The following is a 27,642-nucleotide window of genomic DNA, read 5'->3' as shown; positions in this document are numbered from 1 at the left end:
TGGGGAAGGGTAGGTTTGGTGTGCTGTTTTGTGCATGTTTCAGGTCTGAAGTAAGAAATACGGAATAAGAGTAGAAGCCATTTGGTACACGGTGGAAAGCTTTTTAATTATCTGTCTGATCAGAGAGAGGCTGGTGGGCTTGGGCATGAACAGGTGGTACTTCACTTCCAGTTGCTTTGAGACTAGAAACTAAACAGATTTCATGTTATCGCTGTTGTTGAGGCTGTTCTGCGAAGCTCTGATTCTTTCTGATAAAAGATATAAACGGTGGATGGATAGCCTTCTGCCAGCACAGAGCGTGAACGGTGTGTGTGATAATCTCCTGGTTACTAGTTCCTGTCACGTTACAAGACTTCTATCCTTTCCCCTTTCCACCGCGTTCCCACCCAACTAAACCTTACATCTTCTGTGTACCTTGATGAGGACTTCAGGGAATTCTGTTCTCTGTATAGCTCTGAATGTTGAAAGCTTCTCATAGCAGCTCACCTGAAAGATGTAAACTTCATATTAGGTGTTTAAAGGGCATGAGGGAATGATTCTGTCCGTGCCCATTAAACCATTGCTTTCTGTGGTGGAATTAATTGTGAAGATATATGTGAAATAAGTAGGGTTTTTTGTTTGCTTTTTGTTTTGCATAATCAACATTGAGAAACTAGGTTTTAAATTCTGGTAACTATTATTGTCAATGCCTCTGTACTGACGAGAGGTGTGGGGATTGAGTGGGAAAGGAAGGTGAATGGGGGGAAGAAAAGACAGCTTTCTCCTTTTAATACTCCAGTGAATTGGTAAATTATATCTACTTTAACAATATGTGACAATAACTTAACAAGTGGTAGTAAATAAAACATGAATTCATCACATTTGGCATGCCTTTACTCTTCTTATGTTTTCAGTGTTTTATAATCTAGTTGAATAACTATCTAGCATGTACGTACATATATATTTTGCTCTATATATGATATAATGCCATCAGACAGATAAGCCGTGAGACACAGAAGTAATGCACTCAAGGCTATAGAGGTCGTCAGTGTCTCTGCCGAGATTAGAATCTGAGCTCCTGTCTCTTTGTCAGAGTTCAGTCCCTTAAACCATGCAGCGTAGATTCCTTAAAGAGTTGAAAAAAGTTGAAATCTTTTTTGTATGATAATGAGAAAAATAAAGAATGATCAATAAATATTTTCCCTTCTTATTTTTATAGCTGTCTGTGTAAGTGGATACTTGCTAGTTCTGAATGAGTCCACTCTTAATCGCAGTGATTTAATTATGGTCCTAAAACCCTGATTCAGTGAAGTAGTCCAAAGTTTAAATGCCGTGCTAAATTGAGTTCTATGTTTGTTTCAGGCATTCATAACCACTCGTTTTCAAATTACTCCTCCTTCGTTAACTGTCTTCCCATCATTTGGCTATACTGTCCTAGAAGTCACGTTCTATTGAATTAGAAAAAAACTAAAAATAATTCGATTTTTTATTCATGAAACACAAACGTGTGTGTATCCGATAGGAATATGAGATGAAGAAAGAGGAATCCAGCAATAACTTTAACTATCAGTTCATACAAGCATCTTGTATTTTTGAAATCGCTGTTCCTTTAAATGTACAAGGTGAGAATGGCTAACTGTTTTGGCTTGAGTATCTTTGCTTACTTTTTGCGATGAATTTCTAAAGATTCTTCTTCAGAGTCTTGGAATTATGAATTTCATCTACTGCTTAATCTGTTTTCCCTTCTGTCATTTAAATTTTGAGACAAAATATAGTGATAGACAGTCCTAAATAAAGAAAAAAAGTTCAAATGTGAGCAACAGTTAACTAAGCCTAGCCTACCAATGTACTTACGCTTACCTCCATAGTACAATTTAAATTTAAACAAGCAAATAAGTATCACCTGCCTTACAACACATTAGGTAATTTCTAGTAAGTGTTCGTTGGTCTTCGTGGTCTTACCATGAGCGAGGTGGTTTATAATTATGCATCTTCCTCTGAAGAGCAAACCACGTTTGCTGCAGTTGGGTACATGGATGTGGCCCGTTACTGAAGCGTAGCTGCCGGGGTGGGTATTTACAGTAATTAACTGTGGCCCTGCGGTGTCCTTAGACCTCCTCACGTGTTGAAAGCCACCAGGTGCCCGGGCAGCAGCATCGAACTAGAGGATGTCTGAGAAGACAAATGCGGGGCTGGGAGACGAGGGGCATCAGGAGCAGCAAAGATGAAAGTGCAAACAGAGAGGGAAAGGAGAAAGCAGGCGGGGAGGTTAGTGGGGGAGCCTGGGAGAGAGGACCAGGGTAGGGAAGAGGGAGGAAGGAGGGAGGGAAGAGGGGAGCCTTGCTCCCAATGCTCGACAGCCTCTGCTGCTCCCCACGGGGACAGGGCTTGTTTCCGTGCTGGTGCTCTTGAGCCCACAGGTTTCTCTGAAGTGCAGTATCACACTCCACGAGCAACATCGTAATTTACTTCTAGTTCTCTCTTATGCTCCTAAATAGTGTTTTAGGTACTGAGCTCAATACCTCTAAAAGACTAAGCAGTATCATATCAACAAATTCAGGCTTGTCTTGCAACAACTTACACCGACTTGTATATGAAAGAAAAGGTAGGTTTAAAAATGATGTGGGTGGGTTTTTTTTTTTTTCTTTCAAGGAAGTATTTCTGTCTGGGAAACACCTGAATTGCTTTTATATATAAGGGGCAAAGGACATGTACTTAAATATCTGACATTTATAGTCAAAACTGTTTTCCAAATTCTTTGAAAAACGTAGTGCTACACCGATTAATTCATTTTTTGGATGTGTGAAAATAATTTTAAACCACGCATTGCACACAGTAAATAGAGTCAAAGGAAAGCAAAATTATGTGAAATTGTCTTCACATCATACTTGACTGGATGTGGTAAATATTTATAGCATTCCTCCCTCTAAAGTAAAATTGATGTCATCGTATGTGTCTCCTTCCTCATTAGCAGTAGTTAATTACATGCTACAGCAAACCTATTTCCTGGAGTTGCAAAGCATTTATTTCCGTGACGCAGACAATGAGATTCTGCATTCCCTATAGAGAAAAGGGGGAAATTATTCAAGAAAAACAAACAAACAAACAAATCACCACAAAACCACCCAAGACCTGACTTAGCAGAGAACTTGTGTTAAGCATTAAAATATAAACGACCTTGTTGTCTGGGCTTGAAATAGTTGACTACATAATTTTAAATCTTTGATAACCTTTTACAGAAGTGCTGTGTGTGCTTGCACATGTATGAAGGCGCGAAAGTTTCAGGTTTTCCAATGCAATTCTGCTAACTATTTGTACACAGTTGGCGGTCAGGCTTGTTCCAAATCCAGCCGTTTCATAAATGTACATTCACTTCATCTGTGAGTTGTTCCTACTCATATTAAAATTGTTATCAACTGCAGAATTCGGCTGCCCGTTTGAAAAATGTGTCCATTTACCGCATTTTAAAGGATTCTTCATTATGTTCAAAGTACCATAAAATACCTTCTTTCCTTGCAGAAAGCTTTCCAGAAAAGCAACGTTGTTTCCCTTGAACTTTATTTATACATCGATTTCTTCAGCAGAAAAAAGAATGCTTTTATCGCTGTTGTGGCTTTTACATTGCCCTGTAATCCTAAATGTAACTTCTGTAGCTCAATGTTAAAAGGAGATGATAAGAGAAAACTGAGGCCAGTTTCCTCTGGGCCTGTCTTACCAACTTCCCTGAGAGAATACTACAACTCTTCTTGCTTTCAGACAGGATCTCGAGCCTGGTGTGAGCCTGGTGTGTTTATTCATCCAATGTGTTTCCTCAGCATCTGGATCTTCTGTGAACTCCCTTGGGAAATTTAGCAACGCTGCTTAGGAAAATGACAACAACAAAAAAACCTATTATAAAACATCAGTTATAAACATAAACGTAATGCAAAATAGTAGAGATTTGGTAGTTTGTTTTGGGGGGTTTGTTGGTTTTGGGGGGGGGGGGTTCTTTTTTTTTTTTTTTTTTTTTTCTTCAGAGATCTCTCAACCAGTGACTTTATTAGACATAAATTCAGTAAGCTGCAGGCTGCCTTCAGCACATTGCATAACAACTGAATAGAGTCTGGAAGAGGAGGCTTACTGGTTATAACACGTTTAATATATAATATTTTTAAGCATATTGTTTTGAGGGAATAACTATCAAAGATGGGAAAATGTTCTCTAAAAAGTTTCCCCGGACTGTGTCAGAAATGACGCAATGAATGAGTAGAAAGCTGTGAACTGAACCTCCTTTTAGCTATATTTTTATTTATTTTATGATGGAATGAGTAGAAAGCGGTGAACTGAACCTCCTTTTAGCTATATTTTTATTTATTTTATGGTGTTTTTCTTTTTGATACATTTAATCTCATTGGTCTACTGTGGCTTGCATATTATTCTTTGATAATTTTGTTAGCAAAAAATAGGTTATTTTTCTCTAGATTGAGTTTATTTTTTCGGAAAGCCTTTGCTTTTCTTAGAAAGGATGAAGACAAAATTAACAGTGCCCACAATACAAGCGGACTGATAGGTGATGAAATGAAAAGTCTGAAAATACTCTTATGGATTTTCCTTTTAAATACATAAATAAGAAAAGTTTCTTGGTATTTACTGAGTTCAAAAATTTTTATATGTGGCAATCCCATCAGCATGGGTTCAGTTCTGGCAAAAGCTGTTTTCTTAGGAGGCTATGGAAAATTGAAAGGATGTTACATATTCTTTGACTCCAAAGGAGGTTCAATTTTACGCGTGTTATTCTTTCACAACGCTTATCTAATTTTTTTTTAGAAACCTGCAGCAGTTCAAACTCTATGTATTTCTGCTGCTTTGCTCTATTCTAGTCTATTAGCCTTAGTACCAGAGAATGTTTTCCTATATATTTTTAATTTTCCTTGCTGAAATTGAAGCCAATTAGTTATCATGCTATCTCCCGGAGACTTGGAAAGTAGATTTTTTTTTAAAACCTCTTCCTTTAAAGCAATATTTTGCATATTTTGAGATTATTATCCTGTGTCACTCACAGCATTGTTCTTTTTTAGATTAACATATGCAGATTTTTTTTTTTCCCCCACAGTCTTGCCTCTCCGTACATGTTTACACAACATTAATGCTTCATGTTAGTCACATCTCAACTTGTTTTCTTTGGTCTCTGTCTATTTGAAGGGCCCTAAAATGGACACTGAAGTCCAGCTGGACATTGCACTCATGCTGAGCAGAGCAAATGGATTTTTGTAGTCTGTACCCACAGTATTCTTTTCTACAAGAACATGACACATTCAGTGGTGATATCATCTTGAGTCATTCATACCTACTGTTCTATATTTGTTTTGTTGATTATTCCTTTTTGTATTTAGCATCTTATACTTGTCTTTAGTGAAAGTCATTCTATTTTTTCCAGTTTGACAGGATACATTTAGATAAATCCCATCTTCTATGACAGAGTTCTGATTTGATGTCACCAGAATATCTAATGAGTATACGTCTAGCTCACTGTTCAGTTAATGAATGATATATATACCAAATAAAACTCTGTCCCCAAGAGAGGTAGTCTGATTAGTCTTTTCATTACTTTTTTAAAACATGAATGTTGTACTAATGGACCTGTAAGTCATGACCTCTTCAATTTCTCTTTTTCTCAAGGGGGGTATCACACTTTTTTTTTCCCCCCCCATTTTTCAGGTTCTTTATCCACACTCTGCTGAATCTATAAGCGACTGAGATATTAGAGCCTAATACCAGTTCCTAAAGCAATAAGAGAGATGGTGCACAAACATAACTGATAGAAAACAATCAAGTGAAAATTCTTAGCAATTTATAGTTGGACAGACTCAGATGGAAAAATGATCTTTTGTCTGAAACAATTTGTCTAAAAATTGAGGACTACACCTGAAAAAAGGTACTGTGCACCATAGCGTTTAAATTTGGCTGAAAAGGCGGGGGGGGGGTGGAAATAAATCATATATCAACCCACACAATAAAATTTGAAATAATTTAGAGACAAAAGGCTTCAATAATACTTTGCATCAAAGTTATCAGGTAGAATCTGCCACAGACCTTGAGAGATGACCTCGGGAGTATTATGTTGAGTAATTATTTCAAACTATGACTTGTTATTTTGTAGAAAATGTCTTTGAGTGTAGGAGGACAGCATCATGGCTGCAAGTATTGCAAAATGCTTTTCTCTCTCTTTAGCTCAGGCATTATAATCTTTGTGGTGATATTACTAAACGTTTGTGAGTAGTAGATCTAGTGATTTGGTGGTTATACATGCAGATCAGATTGTCTACAAACCCAGAACTTAGGGAGCGGTTTGCATTCCATGCTCTGGTTCCATTTGTATGAATTGGTTTGTGCAAAACCAGGCAGCAAGATTGATGACATTTTTCTTGCAAAGCTTTTGCAATACAAGGTAATTACAAAATCAGTAATAGCTTAATCAGTAATTAATGCTCTTTCACAGAAGTTGCTGTATCTGGCTCTGTATGACAGTCAGGAGCACGTTGCTAGGGAGAGCTGAATTTTCATGTTGCAGCATGATGGATGTACAGCTATTACTTTGATGACTTGCTTGAAAATAGGTGGTTTTCTTCAAGGAGCATCCTTGTTTGTGAGGAATCATCATGATGGCAGGAAGAAAATTTTAAGTATTTTTCTCAAAGCAATTGCATTGATGGCTGAGGGACTGGAGGTACAGTATAGATTTTATTCATGTTTGAAATAATTATATGAAGATTATCTATCTGTGGATTTCTAGAATGCAATGATTTCACAGAAATCAGTTTTTGCTGATTTTGAGACTAGCAGGATTGAATGTGAAGTTTGTGCTAGGTCTTTTTTGCTGATGAATCTGGCAGGCTGCATCCTGAGGCAGATGATTGATGGGCTAGGCTGTGCAGGGTTTTACGGGTTAATGTCATGAGTGAGAATTGATACTTTCTTTGAGTCCTAAGGTAAGAGATGGTGGGATCTTCCTTGAGGTATTTCTGCTGTCTAATATAGTGAGTGTTGGACTTAGTCTTTGTGGTTTAGGATCCCTATAGCTCTTACTGCATGTGGTAGTTTGGCCTTAGAAACTGCTAGATTATTTTTTTTTTTTTCTTTCCAAGAAAGAAGGTTTATGATGCTTTTTCATGTTTGTTTTTATAATGCTTTTGTTGATTATTCACTTCAGGATTTTTTTTTCCTAGATCAAGTCAATATGTTTGTACACTTTTAGATACGTGTTTGGATGCTGCCTACTGTTGGAGGTAAAATTTTGCTTTTCAGATCATCAATTATTTGTGACTAGATCTGGCTGCTTACCGGGTGTAGACACGTGCTTTAAGACAGGATGTTATTGGGCTGTTTTTCTCAGTAGAAGCTGAGGCTTCTGGGAGAGACAGGAAATTGAAATTTGCTTAGTTGGTTTTGAAAAATATGTTAGGACTATTGCATAAATATCTGTAGTTATATTTGGGTGGTAATAGATGGCATGATTACTTTTCAGTTAGCTATCCTGTTGAGATAACATAGCATAGGGACCATTTCCTCACCTTCTGTTACGTGGCCTTTTATCACTGTATGGTAACCGAGTACTTCTCGTTTTCATGAAGCACAAGATTATAATTTTTTTTTAATTTGATTTATTTTGTAGTAGATTTTTCCCCCCCCTGAATTGGTGGTATAGTGTATTTTCACAACATAAGTCTTTCTCCGTATGTTTTTGTCTATCTGGATTATGTGTTTTTTGCTTAGGAAGTAGATGTCACTGTTTACCTTGGCATCTTTTTTCTGGTGCATATTTTCCATTTCAGGTGCCATATTTTATATATTGTTGCTATGATGTTACAAACATTCGTAATGTGTTAATGTCAGCACATTATGTTAGCAACACAGGAGGGGTCTGAAGATCTAGACGGAATTGGCTGATGAAAAATACTTTACAAGCTATTTGCAGACATGGGAATTTTTTTAATGTAGAGATTAATGACATCCAAGAAGGTGGAGGGATCTCATCATATACATTTCCCAATAAGGACATCAGATTATGTATTAACATAATTCATTGATGCCTTCATTGAAACAAATCTCTTACTATTTTATTTTTTTTAACGGTTTCATGTTGGAAATGGCAGATCTGCGAAATGTGAATATTGTTGCAGTACTTAGTAATTCGGGTCTATTAGTTTACTGTCAGTACATTTTTTACAACACAGTTTTGAGCATGAAAAATTGTTGTAACTTTTTCAATTAACTTTAAAAAAAGTTTCTATATGCCCCTGAGGATGTGGCCTTAAGGATATGGACTTGCATTAGGTGGTAATGCAGTCTTAAATAACTAGTCTGAGTTGCCGTGTGAGACAAGGGTGGTTAAATCTCACAGCAGCAGCTCTATATTTAACTGGTAGCGTGCAGCTATTCAATCAACTTACAGACCTGGTCCAGCTCCTGCTAAAATGAGGAGATATATATTGGTATCAAATTGAAATTGACTGGGGCTTTGAGTGACATTTTCCAAATGGTTTAATTATAATAATCATTCTGAATATGTCCAGTAGGATTGAAAAATTTTTAAACTTTGTCACGTAAGGTATTGAAAAAACTCAAACTGCCCAAAGAGCAGGAAAAAACCCTAGGACTGAGGGAAAGATGTATAAGAAGCTGAAAGATGAGTCAAAACCTCATCTTGTGTAAACACGTACCAGGAAAAAGAATGTTTTCTATGAAAACTATAGACCTGGATCCATGTGTGCTGTATGTCAAAAGGGAGCAAGATGTTGTATGAGTGATGTTGATGCCAGAGGTACACTGAGAGAGCAACTGTTTTGGCACAATAATTTTTCTCCCACATTTAAGCTTCTGCGGTGGCAGGTGCTGTAGAAATTGCCGAGAAAAATGTCTTTTTCTGAAATATTAGAACCGAAGACATTTTATGCTGAGGATATCAGGACAAGACGTGCTGTCAGCCTCAGTGCACCGAGGGAGGGAACGGTCAGGCATAAACATGACCAACTGTGGAAATGAAGAGCAGGCGCCAGCCATGGTGCCCAGGGTCGTTGGCTTTCCCTGGAACCGGAGAGGCTGGAGGAGCAGACAAGGTGGTGTCTTGGGCTCCAAGTCCTTGGTGGCACCTGGCACATGCTGAAATCCAGAACTAGCCACTCTGCTGGCCCTGGGGCTCCTTGATGAACCAGGCTGTGGGGTGATTGCTTGGGAGATCACCCAGCTCCGAGCAGTCAGCATCTGCAGCACTTTGACATGTATGTCCCAAATTGGGTGTGCTTCCTAGCAGGGGCGGTTTGGAATGCCTTGACATTTGTTCTGAATGGGACAGGATTAAAATTGTTTGACAGGATAGTTCTGCACCCCTTAGTCTCCCCCTTGCTTGATCCTGTTTTCTGGCATATTGCTGACAGCAAATTCAGAGCCATCTACGTGATGATCTGCAGCATGAAGTTCTCAAAATAAATACAGTAAATTTAATCTGAGCTTTGAGAGGGTTTTTGAAATTTCCGTATTACTCATTGTTGGCTGATTTGGAGGCACATAATGAATATGCTGATGCTAATGAATACGGTATGTGTTGGATGTTTTAGGTTTTACTTTATTCATCAGCTGAATATGAGGTAACATTTTAAGAAGTTATTTCTTGACAAACGCTTTTAAGTGATATTGCCAGAAATACGAGTTCTGTTTTCTTTGTTATGTGTTTTCCTGGCTGAATTATACTCTTGACTGGAATGGTCAAATCTTAGAAGGAAGCTCCAAAACCAAAAAGCTGAAGATTTGGGTAAGATGCGAACTAATCCTCCCTCAAGAAAAGAGGAAGAAAATGTTTCCAGTGAATTACTGACAGAGGCGTAGAGCATTCTGGTATACCGAAAATGAATTTTAAAATGCTGCCCCCCTCAGTGTTTGTTCACTTACCGCTAAAATAAGCAATACAATTGTTTAAAGAAGACTGACTTAGAAAAGAAAGAGCAGCAGGTTGCTGTAATCATGCGGATTGGTTATCCTTGGGAAGGAACAACTAGTGCTAAAGCCTAAGGTGCTCTGGAGTCATCCGAAGGGAGGAAAATCCCCTGCAGCAGATAAAAAGGCAGGCCAGGCGCAAAGGGGAGTGATGTGGCTCTTCTTCATGCGCATCTGCTGAGCGTGTTTCTGCAGAGAGGTTATTTTCTTTTAGTTAGAGGTGGAGTACTTTACTAAAACCCTAGCGAACTGTAGTTTTGCTCTCATTGCAACAAGTTTTACGCGAAGGACGAGCATGAGGGTTGGGGAAGGGAAAGTGAAATTTCAGCTAAAAAAAGCACAAAAGTCTTATTTCCTTTTTTAAATGTACATCCAGAATAGTCACAAATGAGAATAAACTATTGCGGCAGTAATGACCATTAAGAAAATGTACAAGCTGTGAGACTTTGCAGAAATGATGTCTTAACTGACTTTTCTTCTTGTTGTAAGTGCTTGAAATACAATTCAGATGTTACTGAAGGTCTGGTTTTTGCTGCACGTCTGATGAAATGGACTAGCTGCCAAAAAGCGTCTTCTCGGTTACATTTAACACTTTGTGCTACAGTAAACGGTACAACATAGAAGCACAAATCTCTGTTTTTCTAAGATAAATAATGCTGACAGAATAAGCACAGTAGAATTGTGTTTACCAGATAATTTATTCAAGCTTCTGCTTAAGTGGTTTCCAATTAAAAAGTTGTCCTAGTTAGAAAATATAATCAATATAAAATAAAAAGTTGTACAGTAGATATTTTATCTTTTTTCTTAAACATTTATTTAAGGCCTATGTGGGAAAAAATGGAGTTCAAAATATCCAATCTATTTAACGTGTGATTAAACATCACTTAGTCATGTTTTCTAATTAAGCAGAATGTGTAGTAATTTTGCCCTCAATAAACAGCAATCCTTGGTATGAAATACAGTACATCCATAAAAGTTTTGTAAAAGCCAAATAAAATCCTAATTTATCATGTCTTGAAGAAAACCTGGTCATGAGACTGTTTCTCTCTGCACATGTGAGTAATCATTCTAATGTGAAGCCATAACACATAGTCTTTTCGGGGGTGGGGGGGGGAAACCCACACAACACATTTGAAATTTTGAATAAGGAAAGGAAAGGAAATGGAGTAATTTTTTTACTGAGTATTTTAAGCAGTTCCAAGTTAAAAAAAACACATAAAAAAGCACCACCACCAATAGCAAAAGCCATCACTATAAACTTTATATTCCACATTGACATTCTATATAAAGTCTCTGGGAAAGAAATCCTAACAAGCCTTTTAAAAAACATTTTTTGGTTGCGCTAACGAGCGTGTAGTATTTGTAATAGCTGTACAACCATGCAGCCGCGTCACCAGCTTGACCTGCAACTTGACCCTTAATTATTCTGGGCTTGGAATTCATATCCCACTATTAACATGGAATAGATGAGGGATCAAATAAGACTGAATCATTAGGGTGGGCACCACTCCCTCTGACCCATACAGCACGCCCAGGGTTTGATCGTGCAAAGTGTGCTTATTTCTGGCTCTTCTCAGAAGGAAATAGGATTTTTATTTTTTTTTTTTTTTCCGAAGAGTCATTGTGCTGTTTGGTTTGGTAAATCGGACACAGAAATAGGATCACAGCCTGGTTTTGCTGACCTGTACCTTCAGGAAAAGTCTAGTAACCCACCTCATGGGTGAGAAGCTTTAGGTTTTGTCTGACTGCTGAGAAGAAATGGGAGGACTTGGAGGAGGAGATGTCTGTGGAAAAGCCTATGGGCTAGCCAGATTTGGGAAGAAAGTTTAGATCTACAGTTTCAGGGTAAAATACCAACAAGAACACTTAAAGGAGCTGTATTTGGAGCTTATTTGTTAACAACAGTACATAAGCCAACAGTAATTTATTCAATGTATTTATGTGGGTATCTTTGTCCTGAGAAAGATCATTGAAAGGATTAACTTTTTAGAACAAACAGAAGTTATAAATTCTCCAAAGGGACACAAAATCTTCTAGTGAATGTGGTTTTTTTTCCTTCTCATGTGACTGATGAAGTGTGAGAAGCGTAAAGCTTCTAGCCACTGGTTTTCAGGTCACAAAACTTCTCTCTCACCCCCCTGTTTTGTTGCTTTTTTGTGACTTTGAGGAATATGAACACCCCAACTACCTGTATTATATTGATATGATATTCATAAGTTCTTGAACATTCAAAATCATCATCCCGAAGACATGTAGACATTGCCTTCACTTTTTTTTTATGTATATGCAGAAATTCTCTGTGGCCTCAATTACTCATTATAAAAAAAAAAATCTATGTCATTTTGGATTTCTCTCTGTCTACTTGAAATCAGACTAGTCTTTCCTTTTTCCTTTTTATTTTTATGCCTGGAAGAATCTAAATATGGGCATTTTGTGTGATGCAACTCATAATGAGTAAAGGTAAGTACATTCATTTGAGTTAGAAAAGTGTACTTCACTGACAGTAATTGCTCAGTGCCGTCTTTCAGAGGATGAAAAAATGATTTATCTCACTGTTTCTTCTGTAAGACCTGATTCTACAGGGATGCCTAAGAGAAACTTAATATTTTTAAGGTTTTCCAGGCTCTGCTTTTTAAAGGCACTTTACTCTTTATCAGAATTGGGCTTGCGTAGTCCTACTGGTATTTTGTCCTTTTTCTTTATTCAGTATCCAAGCCACACTACTTGAATTAGGCTCCCTAAAAAACTTCTGAATTAAAGAAGTGGTGAAACTATTGCAATATGAATTCATCCTTGATAGAAAAAGAATTTCAGAAAAAAATTTTGATTGTTCTGCTGTTTGGGGATAAATACCACTACTTTCAAAGGAGTGGTTCATCAAAAAATATGTTTTTAATGCCAGGATTTTATTATCACTTTATATCAGTCTGATTGAGGTCACTGGCCTGTTGGGCCAGTAATCTGTGAAATAAAATAAATATACATGAAAATTACGGAAAAAATTAGTCCATCAAAATATGACAATATTACCAAAAATACGAATAAGGTTTGATAAACGGTGCATTCAGAAAGGCTTTATGAATAAATGTGAGCCTGTCCTTTGGAAGAATATCTTTTCACCATAGACTGAAAATGTTTTACTTGATGTGAGCAGTGGTATGACAATATGTTAGATTAATTAATTCTTTCTAATGGAGGGCAGCAATTAAAGAACTTAAACACTTTTCCTCCATCTTGATCTTTTTACGTGGCTGCAGTTTCATTGAGTACAATGTGTTATATAGTACCAGATATTCCCCTGCAAGGAAAGAAGCAGCAGCCACCTGTGACTACCCTTAACCTGCTTCCTATCAACTACCCACGTAGGTTTTCAGATGCCTACGTGATGCATGTGTTGAAGGAAACCAGAGACCCTGAAATTCATAATTTAGCCACGGTTTTCCACTGATTTAAACTGTAATGCTGGTGCCAAATGGAGAAGTTGCCTTGTTGCCTGGCCCACACTGTGCTAATCCATCGTTGTCCGTGTGATTCTAATCCTTGAGCAATGCACACGCCATCAGAGACGCCAGCCTGGCTTCTCATTTGTCATGTAAACGTTATTTTGTATAATTTCCTTTTTAATGGCAATTCAATTTATTTAATTATATATACTGTTTTTCAAGTCTTGGTTCTCATTAATTGAAAACGTATTAATTTGTATAACTGTGCTATAAAAATAGTTAATAAGTAGCAATAATTAAAATGTTAATGATGTGAGAAATTACTTGATCTAGTTCTAGTATCTAATGAGAACTGTCTCTGTATCAGATAGAGCCAAGCTTAATGTTCAATCTTTCAAACGTTGACTGGGACCATGTTTCCAGAGCGTGATATTGTGCACTATATTTAGTTACAAATGCAAATATTAATGAACTCTAGAAAAATTCTTACATGTCAGTAAGTTTTTTCTCTAATAAGCCAGTGATAAGGCCAGTTGAATTTTGCCAATTCTAATGGAATGGAAGGATTCTTTCTGTATTGGATGCCCTCTTGCCGGACCGAGGAACCAAACCAGTGGTCTGATCTGCGTGTTGTGTGTGTGACACTGGCAGGTATCGGATGTAAGAAGCGTGTTGCAGTGGAAATTAGGGACTGCATCCTGAAGAGACTTCCCTGTGTCTGAGCAAGCCGTTGACTTCAGCTTTGAAGCAAGACTGCCTAATCGTGCCTGGTTTTGACCAGTGGAACTGTGGCTGCTCCGATAAATCCGCAGATAAATACGTGATCCTGTTTTAAAATGCGACTAAGTAGTTCTTTACCTGAGCAGGGAACTGAAAATTCCAGCTTTTGTCATTTTATCAGCCAGTACAGCCTATGCCTAACGCTAATAAACATCGCTTGAGGTATCTGCTGAGGACTACAGGCTCACCTGAGCTCATACACATCAGCTGTCAGATGTGCTGGAAGTACAGTCATTGCCCCCACACAGAGACCACGTTAACCACGTTTTGTAGGGTTTACACTAAGCAGCGTTTGTGTTGCGTGGCTATACATTAAACTATGCTATGGGAGCAGCGTGCACGTGATCTTGAAAAGTCTGGCAAGAAAATAGTATCCGGCGGGGCATGAACTTCAGAAAGCTGGTGAGCGTGAGGTGGTGCTGAGGGAAAAGGCGCTTGCAAATATTTGGTCAAAATTAAAATGTGTTGCTCTTTAACTGAGAAATAAGAAATTTATCTAATTATTCTGTATACACAAGCTGTGCGTTACCTGATCAGAATTTCAGAGATAAAAGATAACAGTGTCTTTCTCAATGGTTCTCTTCATAAACAGGGACAAGAACTAGTGGGCTGTTTTTGCGAATACAACAGTAAAGGAAAACTGGGCCTTAGGCCTTTTGATTGCAAAGTAACGTGCCATTAATGGCAGGGATGAGAACTGCAGGAATCTGGGAGCTCCTGCTACCCCAAAATGGAAAGTTCTTGTAGAGAATGTATTTCGCTAAAGCGAGGAGTCTGAGCGTATCCAGCTCCTAGGGAAGGGGAAAAAAAATCATTCTCTTTATTTACTGAGCATTTTAAAGCGTCTTCGGAGCCCTGCACTCAATACATTGCACGTACGTTGTAAAAAACCGGATCTCCTCCTGAAGGACTAGGCAAGAAAATAATGTTATGTCCTATAAAAAGCCAACAGTCCTTCCGCACAAAGGTGCAGGCTGATTGCCTGACTTCAAATGCAAATCTCCCCAATTCTCTCACTATGTAGTTGCATAACTGGCTATTCTTGTGAATTTTCCTTTCCTGTCTCCAGGGAAGGAGGTGGAGAAACAGATCTGCAGTTAACCCCTTGTATACCCGCGGATAGTAGAATTTCATAAAGTGTCTACATACATGAATATTTGGGTGTTTTCTGATTTCTCTGTTTATGCCAAATTACATTAATATTAACATTTTAGCGTTTAAAACTACAAAGTAGTGTTTCAGATTGCAAATAGAAGTCAGATAAATGAACAAAATAATAAAAACTCTTTGAATACTTTGACTTTTCCAGAAGGATATTATGGCATAATTCTAAATACTTTATAGTATGGAATTACGTTTGCTACTGGTGTTGAAATTAGAGTAAACTTGCATTCACATAAATGGACCAGATTTGAGCCCAGTTCCGACGTAAAAATACACTTTTTCTCAGGAAGAAAAATATGCCTTGAGGCCTGGTCTTTTTGCAAGAAATTCTGACCCAATTCATATACATTACTTGTAAAATTTATATCCTTTCCTCTCTCGCAGGCACTGCGTGAAAAATTATGGGAAAAAAATGCGTTGCAGATTGCATCAGCTTTGTCGTCTTTATTCCCACAGGCACAGCAGCTAACGGATCTGGAGCAAAAACTAGCAGTTGCAAAAGACGAATTGGAAAAGGCAGCCCTTGACAAAGTAAGAAGTGTAACATAATGCAAGCGTGTTTATCTCTATCAGCTGTGAATGTTTCAGTGTAATTTGACAAAAACAAATGAAAGTCTTGCAATGATTTAGATGCACACTTAATTGTATGTACCTGGGAATAATGCTTCTGGAATCAGTGAAACTAATTATGATGCATGAAGCTGCAAAGTTACTTGGAGGAGGGCAATCAAATCAGAAATACACATCTCAAAAACCCACAGAAAGCCAAATGCTACAATTCTTCACGTGCAAAAATATAGTGACGAGAACGTACCTGTAACCGATAGGAATTTTGTCTGAGGTTTAACCACGTAGGATGCGGTGTAGAAATGGGCCAGTCTTTTGTTAGGATGGGACTGAGGTGACAGAGGTTCCCGCTCACATCAGCCTCAGGCTGGGGGGAATCCCAGGAAGGGGACAAAGCAGGACGTGTTCACTCTTGTCAACTGTGCGACGGGGGAACTTTCTTTTAGATTTAGGGTACCTGGGAAGACAATATCATGCAATAGGGAAGCAGAAAAAAAACTTCAATACACTATTAAAAACTACTTTTTTTTGTTTGGTTTTCTAGTGTTTTCGGGTTCCCTTAGACGTTTTTTAAAAAGTATGTCCCCTGCACTAAAAGCATTTTTCTTTCATCTTCAATATTGTAATCGCTGAAATCATCTTCTTGAGTGAGGATTTGCACTCGGCGTTGCAAAACGTCATCCATGGAAGCAGTGCTCACAGTAACATTATTCAATCCTGCGCGTACGTCTGGTGATATATCGTGTGTCTCTTGTTAGTTAACTGAACTGCTCCGCATGTTAATTTAAAAGTTAAGCATGTTCCTTCTTTGCTCGTTTAACAGCCACAGCCACGGCCTCCCATTAGTGCCGGTATAGTCTGATGCAGTGGCCAGAGAGCAATGCTTGCCGTAAATATCTTCTAAATGCAGTTATTCCGTATCATGCAGACAGTTGCGAAGGAGAAGGCAAAGAATGTTTGACATCAGGAACTTTTAATGAGAATGCTGTTAAGGGATTCTGTCTGCAAATTAAAAGGGGAATTGCAGCACACCCAACTGACTTCTCTGACCCTCTGTTTCTTTACTATTAAATATTACAGAATTTTAATTTAGGGCTCAGTTATGGTTCTGTAGGCTTACCAGAAGCCTGGTGTGATCTTCTTGCAAATCACCAAGAGAGTCTTTGGATGGCGTCATTGCTTGCACGCTGCAAAAGTGCAGTGGAAAGGGCAAGCAGGAGTACAAAAAGCAACGCAAATGAAAGAAAAAGACAAAGTTCATGCCAGTGAGAATTGTGAGGCGGTCTTATGAGACCAGAAATACTTGTGTTTGACTAGTTCTAACTGCAGAGTCATAAGACCTTTTAAGTTATAGGCACATTTTTCCCCTGGTTAAGAGCTTTTCTGTATGAACTATGAACTATGAACTAGAGTTAGAGTTAGAGACGGCCACTGGTCCATCCATGTCTTCAGTGAAGAGGTGGGGGTGGGAGATGAGAGGATGAGAAATTATCCAGAGAGTTTTCTGGATGGGAGGAGTGTGGTTTCAGATCAGTGTGATTTGCAGGGAGCACTAGGGTCATCTAGTGCTATAATGGTGGAGTCCATACCTTCAAGCAAAATTAGGCAGTCTGTGATCTCTGCCAGTTTGATGTCTGAGCTTATTTTGACTGTGTCAAGCGATGCGTTATGTTCTTTGTGCAGTCACTTCTTGACAAGGTAGGGAAAAAGACACATTACATGAAAAGAAGTAAGCTAAGATCTTCTGTTGTCAATTAGAAATTAAAAGATCCCCGAGTCGGATAATCTTTTCCCCTTTACGCTGCCGTTAGGTCAGAGACACATCAGTCTGACTCAAGCTTCATACATTTTAATAAGTAATTCATACAAAGTGCTGTCCTCTTTGATGATAGTCTAGCATTCCTCCTCACTGCACGCATCTTAAAGGAAAAACATTCAATTTAGTCTGTTTGCAAACAAACCAAATTCAATTCCGCCTCCTATTTCTTTGATTTGCGTTATTGTGCTGTGCATTAGTAGTCTTTTTATGGTTGTCTTTGATCCTACCGTTGAAATGTACCCTACTAAGTGTTTTCATTTATTTTTCAAGAAACTCGCAGATTTTCCCAGTTATGATATATATTCCCTGGTTCCAGTTCAGGGGAAGTTTATCTGATGTAAAATATGGAATATTTGTCAGGTTCTGAAGAATACTTGTTTAGCAAATAAACAAAAACAAGGTGGTGTATGTGTAATGCCATTGCTTAGGATTTGTAGAACTATGAATTATTTTTATTTTGGATATGTAACATCTCACATACGTAGTATGTAGTGTGTAATGTTGTTTATCCATATATTTTCCATCAACTTTTGCCATAGCATACCTTGGCTTCTGTATCTTCAAAAACATCTTTGAAGGTTGAAATGTGCTGATGTAGCCTGTATTTATAGGTGCATTCTTAGTATAAAGAATAAAAGCAAGATTTATTTTTTTTTTAAGACGTAACTCCCCTTGAAATTATTATAAGGCAGTTACTTCCATGTCTAACGTTTGACTCTAAGAGTCTTGCTGTGATGGAGCAAAGCTTTAAAATGAGGTTTCCTCAGTGCTGTAGTTATCTCGCTGTTCTTACTGTCTCAGCTTACTTCAATGACAGACTGCTGTTTTCATTAATACACATCTCTCTTTCTGTGAGTAAAATAGTGGTGTTCTAACATGAGTTGCACTTCACCACTTGAAAGTCCTAGTTAGGCTTGATGGACAGTAATGGATCTGGACTATCATATTCTTAACAGATGAAATGACTTATGGTTTACTTACTATACACCGCAACAGCATAAAGTGCTCATGAGGGAAGAAATCTTTGTTGGACTAAAATCAATCCTTATAACATGTGGAAAAATACCAAATATTCTGAATGTTATAAACAAAATTCCATGCACAGTCTGTGTCTTTGCAATACTTGTGAACATTTACCTCCCTGTAACTATTGTACGTGAAGGTCTGTGAAGGACACTATGAGAATTATCACAGAATCATTAAGGTCGGAAAAGACCTCTAAGATCATCAAGTCCAACCATCAAACCACCCTGCCCACTAAACCATGTCCCAAAGTGCCGCATCCACATGTTTTTTGAACACCTTCAGTGATGGTGACTCCACCACTTCCCTAGGCTGTATTTTTGTTTCTTTTCAGATAAATTAATATTTAATAAATATCTGCAGTAATCAATGTGGATAAAACTGCATGGAGGAAAGGGAAGAGTGCAATGACTTTCTAGGCAGTTTGGTGTGTAATGCAGAGTGACCTAATGGTATAAAAAAAGCCTGCTTTAAACAGCCTTAATTTCTTCCGTTAATAAGAAAAAGCAGCAGCTGCTCACAAATGTTTGGTTTAATGCAGAGAGAGAAAGCAAGCAATTCTGTTCATAATAACCCAACTCAGAGAACTGATGATTTCTTATTTTCCCCAGGAGTCACAGCTGAAAGCTCTGAAGGAGACTGTGCAGATTTGCCTGTCTTCCGTTCTGCACAGTCAGCCTCCCGCTACGAATCTAATCCCTTCAAAACCAGCTGAGAAGCTGACATCCCCCGTTACAAAGGGCTCAAAAGTTCCATTTCAAGTGACGAGCACCAAGGTATGGTTTCTCTCTCTCTCTCTTTTTTAAACATCTGTGAAAGTTTGTCCTGTGAGAGCATCAAACTGGAACTAAGGAGGATTTTAAATTCATTGAAAGATTAGGGTGAATTTTGAGGATAATTCTAAGCCTGTTTCTAATGTCAACAAACTTTTTTTAAAGTTGGGAAGCAGCTACTTTTTTTTGCTGAGGAACAAAACTCTGTCTATCACTTGCTAAATGGACCATGTCTGCAAAACAAACCTACACGGAAGATGACTTTGCATCTAAAATAAGTAAGGATGCTAATTCATAGGTTTATTTACCTGTCAGACACTGATAGTGAGTTTGTGGTAATACAGCACTAAACAGGAAGACGGTTTTCGCCTGTTGTGGTTTTTTTAGTGAAAAAGACTGATATGAAAACATAAAATAGTCTGGGAGACCCAAATGAAATTTGCCAAAAGGGACCTATGGAATAGGCCGTAGGGAATATTCCAATCGTGGAAGATGGGAAAGGCAGCTTAGGGGAAAGCATGAGAAAAAAGTTTGACGGAAAGTGTGTTGATTCAATAGATTCAAGCATTTCAATACGGTCAAGATTTACAGTGATTAACGACTGTTCTGATAACTTCCATCTCCAGGGTTGCATTTTGCTTATGTATTTAACTGATTCAATATGTTACCGGAGTCACGGAATCCATTGTATAGCGTTAGTAAAGAGCCTTAGGCCGCATGTTGTGATCTGTGACCTATATACTGATGAACTAACAGTGAACTCTTACTTAGTGACGGGAGGGGAGGCCCCGAAACTGGTGTAAATTAGAAAGATAAGATAGTCACATCCATCGACAGAAGCTGCCTCCTAGAGAAAAAAAAAAAAGAATGGCTTGCCTGGAGACAGTGGAGGGATCCAGTGAGGAGCAAGGAGACCCCAGGTCCCTCTCCGGAGGCAGCCAGCTCCAGCTGTTCTGCACCCCGTACCGTCTAATAAATTCGTCTGGCGTACGTCATGTTGGAGGTCCTGCTTCGGGAAGCCTAGGGTCGAGCCTGCGGGAAGAGAAAGCACCCGAGAGCGAGAGCTGTGTGTGCGGAGTCGAAAGGGGCACCCGCCGGCTCACGAGTCCGCCCGCTGCGCAGGGACTCCGGTGCGAGCCGTCAGATCTCGGGTGGTGTGTGCGTGACTCCTGGATTCCTGCGTGAACGCGCGGGCAGCGGCTTCTCCTTTAACGGATCTAGAAGAAATCTGTGATTTCAATTAAAAGGGAAGTTTTACAGAAGAATGATTGAAGGACACTTTAATGTCCTCCTTAAATTACAAAACCCTGTCCTGAAATATAAATAGGAATTGCTAACTCGTAGCCAATTTGTAATTTTTATACGGCAGCTGTTGATATTCACTATTAGTACAGAGGCTGAAGCCAGAAATTGCTGATCTTTCTGTATGTCATTAAAATTGAAATATAATTTCAGAAAGCAGAATGTAATTATAAAACTGGATCTCACATTGCTACTCTTACAATAATAATTGTTGGTTCCTTAATGACTGTTTTACAGGAAGAAACCTTCATTCCCCAAAATTATTACCTCTGGAGACAGAACACTGTATTAATTAATAGCAGCACATGGGGATATTAGTGCCCATTTAGGTTAAGATCACTGGTTCAGTGTTCTGCAGGAGAGCGGACTCTTCTTCTGTAGGTCATGCGGACTGAACTTCACGCTGGGATCGCAGGAGCACATTTTTCCTAATTAATGTGGCTGTAGAATTGTCCGTCGTCTTCTTATTGTCCTTCTCTTCAGGTTGGAAGTGCTTGTGCCTCTGTGAGGAAGGCACAGCTGTACGGAAGGGTAAGGCCCCCCCGGCCGCTGTGCCGGTGTGTAAGGTTGCTGTAGGGTTAGAGCCTTTGAAGCCTTTGAGGTCTCCTCGGTTTTAGAGTTATCACTGTAATGCAACAAAGGAAATGGGAGTAGGGTGTAGAGATTGGAATTAGATTTTTGGTATTTGACTGAAACACAGAATACTCTTCCTTCTTTTTTCCGTGATCATATAGATTTTGTGTTTAATGTTCCTATTTGCAAAATGTATCGGTATTTCCCTGCTCCAGCCTTTTGAGAACCAGCATTTAGTCTTCTGTATCCAAAAGTGCCTGAATAAGTTATATGGCCTCTTTAATAGACTTTGCTCACATTTCTCTGTACTTGGCATATGCTATGAAAAATCTGAGAAAATAATGGTCTGCAGTCCTGTTCTTCCACACATTGACACCTCATTATTATAAATCTGTGCATTATCTGTGATTATAAAACCACTGAGATCTGCTACTGTGAAATAGGTTGTCAGAGAATCATAGTCAGTCCAGAATTATACCCTCTGCACTTGAGCTGTGTTACAGAAGGCTTTTTTTTTATGTCATCCATTCTAATGTTTTTTTTTCTCGGCTTTTTCTTCCTCTTACCAACAAATTCTAACTACAGATGTATAGATTTCTTTTTCTTTTTTTAAATTAGACTTGCATAAGCATTTTGATATAGCGGACTAGTATTTTTTAGGTGACTATAAGTGTGTGTGATTACTTAAACATATTTTCTTATGTAAAAATGGGAACTTCACATGAGCAGCATTTATGCATCTTGTTATGTCTGATGAGCAGCGGTTTCATATTCAGGAAAGAAACTATGATTTGTCTGGTAAATACCTTATTTCAAAGATAGTCTCATTCAGGCTAAAAATTGCTTCCTAAAAATGTCAAACTTATTTTAAATCCATTGAAGAGCACGTCATACAGTGTATGATAGCTGTATCACCTGGGACAATCATCCTTGGGATTGGGATGCTTCCTGCTTTAAAAAAAAAAAAAGGTGCAAATAGGTAGGTTGTATATTTGGTTTCATAACTGGTAACCATAATACCAGAGTGCTTGTTAGAGATTATATTTAACACAAGAATGTGGTGTAGAAAGGGTAATTAGGAAAGCAAATTGCCAAGTTTCTTGAGAAGGTTCATTTTAAAAATTGATTTCCTAGTGAGGTAATTTGGTCTTTATAGAGAACGTGATATAAAGACGCATAAATCAGGTTTAAAAAATCAGTGCAAATGAGTGCATAGAAGTGCCTGAATCAGTGCAAAAAAGTTCATGTTCTGGATAGTTCAGTAATTTGGAAGGGTGGGTAGTAATGGGAAATTCTTGCATTTAAATCACAGAAAAAGTTCCTTTAAAGCGATGAAAAACAGTAACAGTCTGAGGTGCGTTTTGCCTTCACTGAGTTAATATCTACAACATACAAGGACATAAAATACAGAATTTACCATTTGAATTGGCACTAATATTTCAGACCAAAGCCATTTTACCTGTCGTGTACCTGTCATAACACTGATACTGGTGCTGCAAGCACTGACCATTACAAATGGATTCAGGGCTCTGTGCGTGCAAGCTCAATGACACTAACAACTAAAACCAAGCATAACCAGAAGGCTGGTCATTAATCCTGAACTATGAGGTCTTTTAACTTTCTGGATTGTTGACAATTGGTTTTATGATATAGTTTCTTTTGCAGTGTAATGTCGCAGCAATAACCATTCTGTGTCCCACCAGTGGAAAACGCTTCCAAACTAGTAGAGAGTCGCTGAATCTGGCTTTTGTTGTAGCATTTTCCTTGCCTCATTCCCATGACAGAGGTGATGAGGAAAGAGAAAAATGAAGAGAAAGGAGGAGGAGTGAAACTCCACTTTCCTTTTTAATCTCCAGATGAGTGCTGGGTGCTTCAAGAGTATTGTTAATGGATGGAAACCGTAACGTTTACTAGGTTGCCTGCTGTGGGAAATGTGGGGTGGTACAATCTGTGAATCAGAGCACCGGTATTGACCTCCACTTGAGGCATTTTCTGCCCTTACTGTATCTCGGCATAACAAACAGCTCTGTGACTTCATATGGAGTTAGTAGCTGGAATGCATTCTTGCTCCATTTGTTTTAATTCCCCTTTCTGAAAAAGGTTAATATTATACATTATAAAAAAAGGAAAAATTGTAATAATAGCTATCATTCAAATGTCTTTGGCTATGCAGGGTAAAGATACCTGTGCTCCAAAAGCAACAAAATGAGCTTTAGTAACACTGTGGAGAATTAATGGCGAACCAAAATCAGCTGTGAAACAGAAGAAAGGTCTATTTCCAGCAGTGAGGTGGAGTACACAAATGATGGGGAGTACAGTAACACAGATACCAGAATAATACTGCTTAGTTTGCTCTATGGTGTTTTTGATTAACGCAAAAACATTGTTCCATGTATTCCCCAAGCGATTTCCTTCGTTATAAATGCCCCGCGGTTTTTGTGCGCTGCGCTATTTTAGGAGTGGAAATACACATGACTTTCTAACTGTGAAGACTAATACCCCCTCCCGTATTGTCCATGGTGAAGGTGGATAGACCACCTGTGAATGCCACTTCAGTGTCCTAGTCTTGATGGAGGAAATATAGGCTGAATAAGAATGAGAACCGTCCTTCCGTAGAAATGTACAGTAAATGTATAAAAAGATTTAAAGATCTCGCAAGAAAAAGCATCACTTCTGTGGCAAAAGCAGCTGCAAGGATCCATTGCCTCTGCCTCACATACTTTGTGAATATTGTGGACTCCAGCATGCATTGTTCAGTGTAAAAATTCAGAAAAGTTAAAGTACTGTGGGCCATCCTGCTTTTATCTGGAAATAAGTACTTTGTTCACTCTGCATTAAAGTAAGCTTGGGGAACTTTATATTGAGCCTAAGAAATTGTTCTTGTTGGAGCAGGAGTGAGGAGGGCTTGTGGGACTGTTCAAAGAAAGTACGAGTCTGGAAAGTTAGTCAAGAACAAGGTAGACTCTGAAAAGCATTTTTGAAATGGCCATGTAGGAAATTAATAGGCTGAGTTTTCTGTGTTGGTACAGAGATAAGGTATTTATATTAAATTTAAGCTCACAGTTATTCTGAGATACTGAGCATCTACTACAGAGGCAGAACAAGGCTGCTGAAAAAAATCAGATGATCATAGTGTCAAGAGTCTTAGCTTCTTCACTAATTTAACCAGGGCTTTTGAAATCTTTTTAAAAAATCTATTTATAAAGGATCTGTGATTTATTTAGGAAGCCAGAATATTTCTTAGGCTCTAGACCGTATCCATTTAATTCTACAGAAATAGAAATGATTGATATAAATATCTATATAACATGATAATACAATAGTTAATTATTTGCACTAAATATTAGTTATACGATTATCACATTACTGATGATACTGTAGGATATATTATAATTATGTAACTGACTAGAAATTGGAATAGTTATATGTCTGTATTTTTTCAAAAGATACAAATACATTTTGAAGAAACAAAGAAGTGTCTGGAATGCGTAGGTTGGACTCAGTCCATGTTTATGAAGACTGAACAAAGTGGTTTTTTTAATTGTCTTTTAAGGGTGTTTGTGTAGATCCTAGAAAACCAACAGAATAGCTTCAGATTAATGAAAAAGTAACCAGCTGAATGTAGCAACGTATCATCTCTCTCCATTTGTCGGTCAAGAAAGAAACCTAAATCAGAACAAATTATTTCAGGAAATAATTTCTATTGTCTAAAATCAGAGCTATTATCATATAAATTATCACCATATTCCAGTATAAGTGAAAGTTCTGACCCTTTGAACAAAGCAATTGCAAATTCTTTGCTCAAAAACCTGTGAAACAACACAAATATAATTATGGATTTATTTTTGTCCTTATAGGAAAGATTAAGACACTGAAAGCTTTTCTAATGTGTCTGATTATTTTTAGTCCCAGTGACCTCTGTATAACGTGCTGAAAACATAGCTTGGCCGTTATTTCTCTTTAGGCATTACATTTCAAACTGACGTTACGGCATTTTGTCAGGAAGCACCCCAAACCCTGTGTGTAATAACCCCACCCCAGAGGCACAAAGATGGGCAAATGGACTTCTGAAAAACAAAAGATGCTAATCTGAATTTAAAAAGATATTGATGAAGTGAATCGGCTCTCTGAAACACACAATGTGCGCATGCTTTTTGGTAACGTGGTCTCTGTTACATAGGTTTGGAAAAACAAAGCTTTAAAATGCAAGATGTTTGTGATTGTTCTTTCCCAATGTTTTCCATTGATTTTTTTGCTGCATACTTTCTCGCTGTTGCCTGAATCATTTTTTGCATCTGTCTAGTATTTCAGACCGTGAGGGTAGAGGAAGTTTCTAGCAGTCAGGGGTTTTTTCCCATCTATTTCCCCATTTTCTTTCATTCTCCTGTTCTTTGTTGCTAAATACTCATCATTTCTCTTAACTTACTACTTGTCAGCATTATCCTCTCATTCTGTCTAGCTAAATAGTCTCTTCCGACATCTGTTCCTTCCTTAAACTTAAGCATGATAAATCTCATTATGCTATGCTTTTCCTATAAAATGAGCTTTCAGATCGCAGGGAGCCGAGGGTCCAGTATTGCCTGAGGGAGCTTTTTGAAAGGGGCTGTTTCAAAAATACCACAAAATATAAAGTTAGACGTGAAACAATGACAGCTTTTAAACAAAAATTAAGCCTGTTTTGTTGGCTGCTGTGGTAAATGAAAATTCTATGTAATTGTGAAAAATACATAGAGCAAAACTTTTCATTTAACTGACCTCCAGGATAAGACAAACCAATACAGCTATAGCATGGAGTGCTCAGATTTATTTGGAAATTAATTGTATGCTCACAATTGAGGATAAAAGAAATAGTGTGTATCCTCATAATTTTATCAGAGGAAACAGAGGTTGAACCTAAGGCCACAAAATAGAATATCTGTCGTCAGCTGTAAGCCAACAGCAAGAACATTGAGGGCAGTGAATAGATTTGTGCTCCGTTAAAGCCTTAGGAGGTTGGTCTCTACGGTACCTCAGGGCTTTTCTACTGCTGTTGCCTCAAACTTTGCTACTGCCAGAGTTAATGAGTTATCACCGACACTTGCAGTTTCAGCGACCTGTAGATCATCGCATTCAGCGCTGGGATTGGAAAACCGTAATGAAAAAAAGAAAACGGCAATTACTAAATGCAGAGTCACCCATGTCATTTTGTAATATGCAGTAATGACATACCATCATATAACCCTTTCGTAACGCGTAAACATGAGAATAAAATAGCATTGAAAAATGACACCATCCATTGTTTTAGAATTCAATTTCAAAGGCAGTAAAGTATATGTATCTCCTTCCAAGGTACTTACCGTAGAAATCTCAGGTACTATGAGTGTCTGTAAGGCTAATGTAGTAAGAAATTTGTTTTTAAAAGGATAAAAACTAATTTAATTGCAGAAGCATGACTAGCATGACCTATTTCTTAATGGAAGTCTCTCATGTTCTGCTTTTTATAGCTCTCTTTGGGCTTATAGACTTTTATTCTCATTATGATCAAGTAGATGCCAGCCATAGTCTTGTATTATTGTTAACGATGATTCATAAGAGTATGACAACTCTTCCTCATATCTTTTATTTCCAGAATTTGCTTCAGATTGAGTATGTTTTTGCTGTCACCTCAGAAGGCTTCCACAGAACTTTTCCTACAGCCCTTTATCTTCAGTGACTATATTTTTAATAAAATTTTACTACATGCTAGAAAACATTTAACACCAGAGATCATTAAGTCGAAAGCTGAAGCTCTTTGATTTTATTACTTACTTTAAAGAAGTCTTCATTATTAGCACATTAACTTGATAGTAAATTAGAGTGGTTTTTTTCAACTGAGTACAATCCAGGGAAACTGGAAAAAAAAAAAAGCACCTGGCATATCTTATTTAGTCCATAACCCAAACCCAGTATCATTCTCCTTCAAGTTTTAGTGGGATGATCTTCATGATTATCTTCATTTCGTTAACTGTTTGCCCTCACTCCTCTTTGTGGCAGAGTGTAAGTAGCTAGACTGGCCCATTACCCCGGGGTTCAACTCTAAAATTATCCATGGGCTAACGGGCTGAGGAGGTAACTGGTAACCATTTATTACTGCACTTTTTGTGGCTGTTAACTGTAGGTCAGTTTTCCTGTGTATGAAAAATACTCCAAAGTCTCACTCTAAATATCCTCTTTTTTAAATAATGTCTTTACTTCTCAGATGTCTCTATAAATAGTCTCTCACAATCTAGTA

At 38.0% G+C, this 27,642-nt stretch overlaps 1 protein-coding gene across 1 annotated transcript in view; it reads left to right on the top strand.

Annotated features, from left to right (window-relative positions):
• The window catches only part of LUZP2 (leucine zipper protein 2), a gene marked incomplete at its 5' end in the record, with an annotated part of 196,561 nt that overhangs the window by 135,486 nt on the left and 33,433 nt on the right, over positions 1-27,642 (top strand). Inside the window, 2 exons of the mRNA XM_082000822.1 lie at positions 15,792-15,866; positions 19,356-19,520. Coding sequence (XP_081856948.1) covers positions 15,792-15,866; positions 19,356-19,520 — 240 coding nt within the window. The remainder of the gene's footprint in view (positions 1-15,791; positions 15,867-19,355; positions 19,521-27,642) is intronic.

Source organism: Phaethon aethereus (genome assembly GCF_964289735.1).
Source record: "Phaethon aethereus genome assembly, chromosome: 5".
Lineage (NCBI taxonomy): Eukaryota > Metazoa > Chordata > Aves > Phaethontiformes > Phaethontidae > Phaethon > Phaethon aethereus.
Note: the sequence above shows the minus strand (reverse complement) of the source record. Positions and strands in the feature narration are given on the sequence as shown.